At 36.3% G+C, this 9,410-nt stretch overlaps 1 protein-coding gene across 1 annotated transcript; it reads left to right on the forward strand.

The window, feature by feature from the left end:
- Window positions 1-7,905: 7,905 nt before the first annotated feature.
- Window positions 7,906-9,037, forward strand: LOC112667976 (28S ribosomal protein S33, mitochondrial-like). Its single transcript, XM_035704175.2, has one exon. The coding sequence runs from the start codon at window positions 7,921-7,923 to the stop codon at window positions 8,239-8,241; it is 321 nt and encodes a 106-aa protein (XP_035560068.2). The 5' UTR covers window positions 7,906-7,920; the 3' UTR covers window positions 8,242-9,037.
- Window positions 9,038-9,410: the final 373 nt, after the last annotated feature.

Here is a 9,410-nt window from a genome sequence, read left to right on the forward strand (position 1 = left end):
CTACTAGATTCCAAATCTTTTCTCAAATGAGATTTTTTTTTTTTTTTTTTTTAGAGAGAGAGAGAGAGAAAGAGAGTGAAAGGGAGTATGTAGGGGTGGGAGGGGAAGGGAATAGAAGAGAGAGAGAGAGAGAGAGAGAGAGAAGATTCTCTTAAGATTCTCTCTTAAGCAGGCTCCATAGTCAGCTTGGAGCCTGATGAGCTTGATATCATAACTCTGAGACAATGACCTGAGCCAAAATTAAAAGTGGGATGCTTAACTGAGGCATCCAGGTGCCCTCAAATGAGATTTTTATTTTCATTTGGAAAAATTGAGCATTTACTTTCCTTTTCAATTTTCCTTTATCCAAAGTTCATAGCTTTAGTAATAATAAGCAGGCTTTAATTCTTCTCTGTCCACCATCATTTTAAAAATAATTGCTTATGAATAGAACCCTCCCTGATACACAATAAATTTTATTTGAAGGAAATAAATGGGACAGGATTTCTGTAGAACTGAACAGCTCACGAAAGGTTGGATCTTACAAAATCCATCAAAATCTTTAATTAAACCTTTTTAAACTTCTTGAATGGCTGCACTAACCCCTTAAATTGTCATCCTATTCACCTCTCCTCCTGTCTACAAAGCACAAAATGACATAACTCTTTAAAAACATAAATTAAATCATGGCACCCCCCCAAAAAAAATGGTTTCTCATTTAATCAATAAAATATCCTCATCATGGTGTATTAGACCTGACTGTGCCTTTCTAGTCCTCATCTACTACCTATTATCTATGACTCACTTGGTTCCAGTCACTTGGTTCCAGCCACCTCCTTGATGTGCCTGGAGCTCCCAAATATCCCATCTCAGAGTCTTTGCACTGTTTTCCTTTTCCATAACTGCTCTTCTTCCAATATCAAATGTCTCACTCATTTTAGGCTTCATCCAAATATCACCTTATCAGAAATGTGTGCAATGATTATTCTATCTAAAATAGTATCTCTATCACCCTACTTCTGTCACTTGTTATCTCCATGCCTTTCTTTATCGATGCCTGTATAGTTCCATATCTTCAAAATATGTATGATGAGACCTTACAGTATCTATTGATTTGTTGATTTTTTGGCTGCCAAAAATATAATCTACCTGCGAGTGGGAATTTTATCTGTCTATGGCTATATTTGTAGGGTTTGGCACAAAGTAATGGCTCAATAAATAATGTGGGAATAAGTCCCATTGCTTCCTTTTCATAGTACTATCATGATAATCACTCTGAAATTAGTTTAATATATTTTCAGTCTAAATCTGGTTCTATCCTTGCAGGGTAATTAGCCTTGTGAACCGAGGCAAGTCATTCATCCTCCCTAACGTTAATCACCCTTTCCTATAAACTAATAAGATCCACACCTGCCTTCCTCACCTCACAAGATTGCTAGCAGGACCAAATGAGAAAGCAGAAGGTGAAAATGCCTTATAAACTTCCAAGTACAGTTCTAAAATGATCAAATGTAAAAAGGCAACCGAGGCATACCAAGTACAGCTATGGTTTGTATATAAACTGGCCTGGTTCTATAATTTAATATCTTATTAAGAGAAATACGTGGAATGGTGCACTGAACAATCTTCTTAGGATTGCAGCTTTTTACATCAATTTTCTAGGTACAATTGATAATACATTTTTTTTTCTGTGTAATCATTTGTTTAATTTAATGTTTGGTATTCCTACAAGATTTTTAGTGTGTGTGTGTGTGTGTGTGTATCAACACCTCTTCAGATTAATTAAATAACGGGTACATAGACCCACTAGAATAATGAACTGACACATTTAAAGAACTCAAGGTTACTGTCAATGGCAATACAGGGTTAAGCTGAGTGATGAGGAAGTATTCAGAAAAGAAGGTGGGTGTTTGAGATTACACATTTAAAATTTAATGGATATAATGGTGTTCTTACTTTATTCTTCCTTTCCAATTTACCAGACTTCCTCAGAGAGAGTATTAAAGAAATTAGACAAGATTAAAGAATCTGTTTTCATGGAAAATCAAAGAAAAGAGAGGCATAAATTATCCTAATCAGAAATCAGAATGATGCAAGGACTTACAATAGGGATAGGCCGATAGATGATGATAGATAGATAGATAGATAGATAGATAGATAGATAGATTGATAGATGATAGATAGATAATAGAAGATAAATGACAGAATGATTTATACATATAAATGTAGTATAATGTAGTATACATATGTTTCAGATTGACTATATTATTTATGTTATCCACACAAAGAATATATGTTGACTTACTCAAGCTCTTATGAAAGTAGAGCTGAGATTAAAGTGAGGAAACCATTGTTGCCTCAACTATCTTGGCAATGAAATGTTAGATAAGACACCTGCATTTGAATAATCAGAAGTTAGTATTACAAGTATGGATTTCTGAATCATACCCTAGATTTACTGCTCGAGAAAATCTCTCGAGCTAGATGCTAAGGAAGCTGTTTTTTTATTATGTACTCAATGAATCAACACACTCAATTTTAAGAATCACTGCCATATATATGTCATACCACCTATGTAATCAATACTCTTTTTAGATATTTTCCCTTTATATGAGCTCTATCTTGTTATCCAAATGTGTCTTGCTCCAAGAAAAAAAAACAATGGCTTACATATTCCTTACAAAGGAGGTATTTATTCCCTAGTACTGACTGTTTTTCCAGCTAGTACTGAGGCAAATTTGTTTTTTTTTCTCCCTCTTCATCTACCTCTTGCATAGCAAACAGCATGCCAGACTGTCATTTAGTCTTCGGACTGGCAACTTAATGGGCTTTATGTCTTCTTCCTGCTTGAATGTATAATAATATTTTAGGTGGTAACTGACAACTGAAAATAATAATGATCACTCTCATAATCACCTAATCATCCTCCATGTGGGATGCCTGTGATGAGATCTCCATAGCAACAGCCCCTTTTGGAAGCTTCTGGTGTCGTTGTTTTTGGCTATATGCTTGTAAATCATAATCAACTGTGATATTATTTTTCTTGAAAATAAGTTTTGATACTGACATGTATTTTAAGTATTGCTGAAACCTGAAGATGTCTATTGGGGTGGAGATAAAAAGGAACTGGAGCTTTGATCATGAAGAAGAAGATTCGAGGGATGTTAAAGTATAATTTTCAAAAAAGGAAAAAAATCATTATTCCAAAATGTACACATATCAAAGGACTTGTTCAATTCATTAATTAAGAAAAAAAAACCCACTAAGATGTTGTGCACAGTTCAAAGTGCACTTGGAAAGCTAAGTATATATAAAAAAAATAACAAAAAAAATGCCAGGTTAAGAGTGCTGGTTTATACGGAAACCTAATTAATGTCCAGCAAACCATGAACCACAGCCTCTTGGGTTATCTCTTCCACCAGAAAGAAATTATTTGTCTTCCAATGTACAAAAAATCTGCAAGTCAATATCTGTCTTTACATAATTATAATATCCCAGTCAATACAAATTCTAGCAAAACTGGAAGCCCAGAATTGTACTAAAAAAAAAAAAAAAAAAAAAAGCCCTCATAATCTGTTTATTTCCAAGTTTCAGATAATTTTTTTCCAACAGGAGGAAATAAGCTTCAGGAGAAATAAGTTTGTCTTCATCTAATTCAGAGTGCATTGTGAAGTAATGATTAGGCCACTATCAATGGTTATAAAAGGGCTCATACAGTGGCAATTTGCAATGAGCTAGCTGTTGGATAGATCATTAAAGGACTTCGATTTAGATGATTTCTTGACTATAATATAGAGTTTGCTTCAGGCTCTTCTGTGTCTATAAGGGAGATTAAGAAATACAGCTGGGGGATCCCTGGGTGGCGCAGCGGTTTGGCGCCTGCCTTTGGCCCAGGGCGCGATCCTGGAGATCCGGGATCGAGTCCCACGTCGGGCTCCCGGTGCATGGAGCCTGCTTCTCCCTCTGCCTATGTCTCTGCCTCTCTCTCTCTCTGTGTGACTATCATAAATAAATAAAAAAAAAAATTAAAAAAAAAAAAAAAAGAAATACAGCTGGGATGAAATTCAGGGAAGAAGTTCTGTTTCAAATCCTTTAGAAAAAAAAAAAAAAAGGCCAAATTCCACAGTGATTCTTATTTCAGTATCAAAAACTACTTTCTGAGGGGCCATACCTATGGGCCATTCTGGGTTGAATCTCCAAATTAAACCCTTAATAAAGAGATGGAGAACTAAAGAGAATGAAGTGAAAAATTCCATCATGTCGCCCTTTGTTCTTATAATTCCAGAGGCTCCTAATTGCTTATTGTCCAAATTTCCCCTGAAGGCTGACATCAGGCACTGCAGGATCTGGTTTCTGGCTATTTGTCTGACCTCTCCTCCCACCACTCACTGCTCCCAAGGCTCTCTAGCCTCAGTCACTGGGCACAGACTTTTAAAATACGCTATGACCATTCCCAAGAACTGTAGCTGCCATTCAGTTTATCTATGCGCCAGACACATTTCTTTATCTTTTTTATTGTGGCAAACAAATAAGTGCATTACATGAAGTCTACCCTCTTTGCAAATTTTCAAGGACACAGTTCACGATTGTTAACTATAAGCACAATGTTGTAAGGCACATCTCTAGAAATTTTCATCTTGTATGACTGGATCCCTAAAGCGCTTGAACAACTGCCAATGTCCCCCTTCCCTGACCCCTGTAACCACTATTCTGCTTCTTGCTTCTGAGAGTTTGACTACTTTAGATAAGGCACCTGAGACTTAATATGAATAAGAATTTAGCCTTTTTCAGTGCCTTAACAATGTTTAGTAGGCGCTGCATAAATATTTTCCGAATGAATGAAATAAGATTAAGTAATGAAATAAAAATTTTATCCTATTGTCTTTCTTGGGGTCATTTATTGACTCTTAAGTAAAAAGTGATTTTGAGTGACCAAACTCCATTGTTTACAGTATTTTTTCCTGTTTATTCTGAGCTATTATATTCAAAAGATTTTGTTATAAAAGCAGATCTCTAATTTTGAAAGTAGTTAAAACCCTAGGGGAAACAAGGGAAAAAATAGGCACGAAAGGAAAGAAGAATATATAGGATTTTATTATTGTTACTGATTTCACCTATAAAATTTAGGCAATTCAAGATTTTGATGCATGGCTTGAGAACACTATGGATCAGGAACATGGGCTAAATGAAATATTAAAATGATATAGTATAATGTGTCTTTCGAGTAACACCTTCATTTATTAAGTAAGATAGGTGCTTGTAAACTTATGTGTAGAAGCCTTTGGGAAGACACTTATGCTAAATTTACTAAAGCTACATTGTGTACAAAAAAAAAAAGAGATAGAAACTAGACAATGAAAAAAATAATATCGTAAGCTACTATTGCCTAAGAGAGCTAAACTGGGAAAATAATGTAGCTAATCCTTGCTGGTAACATCCCATTCACTGAAAGTGGTTATTTGCCAAGTATAACCAAATTTTGATAAAAAAAATTCTGTGGAAGTATCTTTTCTTGTACTAAGTTCCATGCATATCTGACAAGTGTAGGGTAATTAGGTAAATTGCTTAGAGTAACATACTCATGTAGATCACTGCCATCAAAACCAAAAATAGGCCCCCCAAAATACTGTTTCTCATTACTGGCAAAGAATGAAAAGTGATATAATCCATTTTTTATTTTGTAGGAAATGATTCAACAGGCTCCAAATCACTGGGCGTGTAGAGACACAACGTGATTTCATTAGACTTTGGGTGTAAAACTACATAGACTCACTACTGATTCATTCAATTGGTATGGAGGGGGAAGCACAGGGGAACATCACTCTAGAAACATATAATTCACATTTTATCTTGATCTTTGCTATTGTTTTTCTAGCCTCTATTTCATTTATTTCTCCTCTAACCTTTATTACTTCCTTTGATAAGTTAGGTCTTAGTCCATTCTTCCTCTTCTAGTTTCTTGAGGTATAAAAGTTAAGTTCTTTATCGAGACCTCCTTTCTTATTGTAGGTGTTTATCACAATAAAACTCCTTTCAGGGCTACTTTTGTTGCATTGCACAAATTTTGTTTTGTTGTGATTTCATTTTTGTTTTCTGAAAAGATAAAAAGAAATTGACAAAGTCTTAACCAGACTAAGAAAAAAGAAAAGAGTCAAAAAATAAAATTATAAATGAAAGAGAAGACATCACAATGGACACTACAGATCTACAAAGAATTGTGAGACTACTGTGAAGAACTACACACCAACATGCCAGTCAGCCAAGAAAAAATGGAGAAATTCCCAGAAACATGCAACCTATTTTGACTGAATCAGGAGGAAACAGAATATCTGAGCAGATCAATAATGAATAAAGGAGCTGCTTTAGCAAACTCCATTCAACAACACATTAAAAGGATTATATACCATGATCGAGTAAAATGTATCCCTTGAATGCAAGAGTGGTTCAATTTGTGAATCAATAAATGTGATACATGACATTAACAAATTAAGGATAAAAATCATATGATCATCTCAATAGATGAATAAAGAGCATTTGACAAAAAGCCAACATTCTTTGTGATTAAAAAAGGAAACTGTCAAAAGTTAGATACAGAAGGAATGTACTTCAATGTAATAAAGTTTATATCTGACATACCCATAGCTAACATCCAACCCAATGGTGAAAACAAAATCTTTTCATCCAAAATCAGGAATAAGACAAGGTTGCCTACTCAGACTACTTCTATTCATCATAGACAGGGAGCCAGAGCAGTGAAATTAATCACAATGAGGTATCACCTCATACTTCCTAGAATGGCTATTATTGAACATCTAAAAGATAACCAGTGTTAGCGATAATATGGGGAAAAGGGAACTCTGGTATACTGTGGTAGGAATATAATTTGGTATAGCCATTAGGGAAAATAGTATAAAAGTTCCTCAAAAAATTAAAAATAGGGGATCCCTGGGTGACTCAGTGGCTTAGGGCCTGACTTTGACTCGGGGAGTGATCCCAGGGTCCTGGGATTGAGTCCCTCATTGGGCTGCCTGCATGGAGCCTGCTTCTTCCTCTACCTGTGTCTCTGCCTCTCTCTTTGGGTGTCTCTCATGAATAAATAAATAAAATATTTTAAAAAATTAAAAATAAAACTACTGTATGATCGAACAATTCTACTTCTGGATATTTTTCCAAAACAATCGAAATCTGGATCTTAAACACATACCTTCACTCATGATCATTAAGGATTATTCACAGTAGCCAAGATATGGAAACAACATAAATATCAATCAGTAGATGAATATATTTTTAAAATGTGGTATATACATACAATGGAGTATTATTTGGCCTTTACAAAGAAGGAAATTTTGCCATTTGTGACAATGTGGATGAACTTGGAGGACATAATACTGAGTGAAATAAGCCAAATGCAGATAGATAAAAACTATATGATCTCACTTATATGTGGACTCTAAAATAATCAAACCAACAGATACAGAGAATTGATGGTGATTGCAAGGGCCTGGCAAGAGGAAGAAACGAGGAGGTGATGATCAAAGGGTACAAAATTTCAGTTATGCAAAATAAAGACGATCTAGAGAGATTTACTACACAGCATAGTGTCAATATCTAATAATACTGTATTATATAGGTCTTTAGTATAAAGTTCTTACAATGCATACTAACCTCCTGGGGGAAAGAGGAAACTGAAAGATGATATACATGTCATGGGCCTTCATGGTGACAATGTTATGTGAGTTTGCTCAAACTCATTGAGTTCTATACAATAAAAATGCTTTTACTTAGGGGCGCGTGGGAGAGGAAGGTCACGAGGAGGAGGCAGCCCAGCCCACTCCTGCCCACACAATGGAGCAAGAGTTGAGAAGGAAGTGAATCTGAGAACGGGAGTGCTGAAAGGAAAAGGAGGAAGCAAGGCTTGCAGGGCCTCTTGCTGCTCAGGAAATGTCTTCCCTTTCAGAATATGCCTTGCACATGACTGGTCTGAGCGCCTGGCTCTTCGGTGAAATTACCAGGCCTACTGACTCCAAATCAATGAAAGTAGTGAAACTGTTTAGCGAGCAGCCTTTGGCCAAGAGGAAGGAGACTTCTGACTGGTATCCAAATCACAACACTTATTTTGCACTCACGGGGACACTACGTTTCCTTGGCCTCTATAGAGATGAGCATCAGGACTTCAAGGATGAGCAGCTGTGTCTCAAGAAGCTTCATGGCAAAGGAAAACCTAGGAAAGGAGAAGGGAAAAGAGCCACAAAAAAGAAATAGTGCTGGTCCATCAGAAGAGAAAAGTTCTTCCTCAGCAGCTGACCACAGAAGAAGGTGTATTTATCTTTCTACTTGCTGGAGGAGTGTGAGCTTCCGAGACTGAAGAGTATTTGGAGGAACACAATCATTTCTGTGTTGAAGTCCAATTCAGTCGAGTTGTAACTGGTTCCTTGGACACTTTCTAATTCTGCAAAGTTATTCTGGCTTTGGTTTTATACTGTGAGGTTTACCTCTTTCTCTGGAGAAATGAATGCATAGGTGGTTGAAGACAGACTGATTTGGGGGTGGGAATGGAAGGTTGGGATCATGGGAGGAGACTCGTTAAATGAGCATCGTTTCATCTCCCCAGGATCCCATTACACCAGCCCTTACCTCTGCCATCCCTCTGGCCCTTCAACCACTGTCTCCACCACCAAGCTCACAGTTTCTGAACCGTCCATGTCTCCTTGGAGAGTAGTATCTACTGAGCTAGATTTGGGGGAAAGGCTGTACCTGCTAAGAGAGTACTGAGTGTACACTACTTGCTGTACATAAGGTACTGGGGCCCTAGTAATACCATGGTTAGCAAGAGAAAACAGTCCCTACCTCATGGAACTTTCAGGCTTGTGTAAAAGATTAATATCATTACATAAATAAAATTGTTTAAATGCTACAGAGGATCCCTAGGTGGCTCAGCAGTTTAGTGCCTGCCTTCGGCCCAGGGTGTCATCCTGGAGTCCCAGGATCAAGTCCCACATCAGGCTCCCTGCATGGAGCCTCTTCTCCCTCTGCCTGTGTCTCTGCCTCTCTCTCTCTCTCTGTCTCTCATGAATAAATAAATATATACATTTTTTAAAAATGCTAAAAAAACAAAAAAATAAAAATGCTTTTACTTATAAATCATACCTCATAAGGTAATTTGAAAACAAAGGGGAAAATTTCAAAGAAAATAAAGTTTAAAAAATGTGTAATTCAATTATCCTTTTACCTTTTCCAATTATATAACCCTACATACCTCGTACCTGCTAAGAAATTATCCTCTGTTATGAGCTTATAGATATATGGGTATTGATTTGAACAAGTAATATTCTGGTTAGATATAGGGAAAATATTTCATTCAGTGTTTCAAATATAACTCCATTATTGAATGAAGGAAAATAATCACTCTGAGAGCCTTCAGGAGATACATT

Source organism: Canis lupus, chromosome 21 (assembly GCF_003254725.2).
Source record: "Canis lupus dingo isolate Sandy chromosome 21, ASM325472v2, whole genome shotgun sequence".
Classification (NCBI taxonomy): Eukaryota; Metazoa; Chordata; class Mammalia; order Carnivora; family Canidae; genus Canis; species Canis lupus.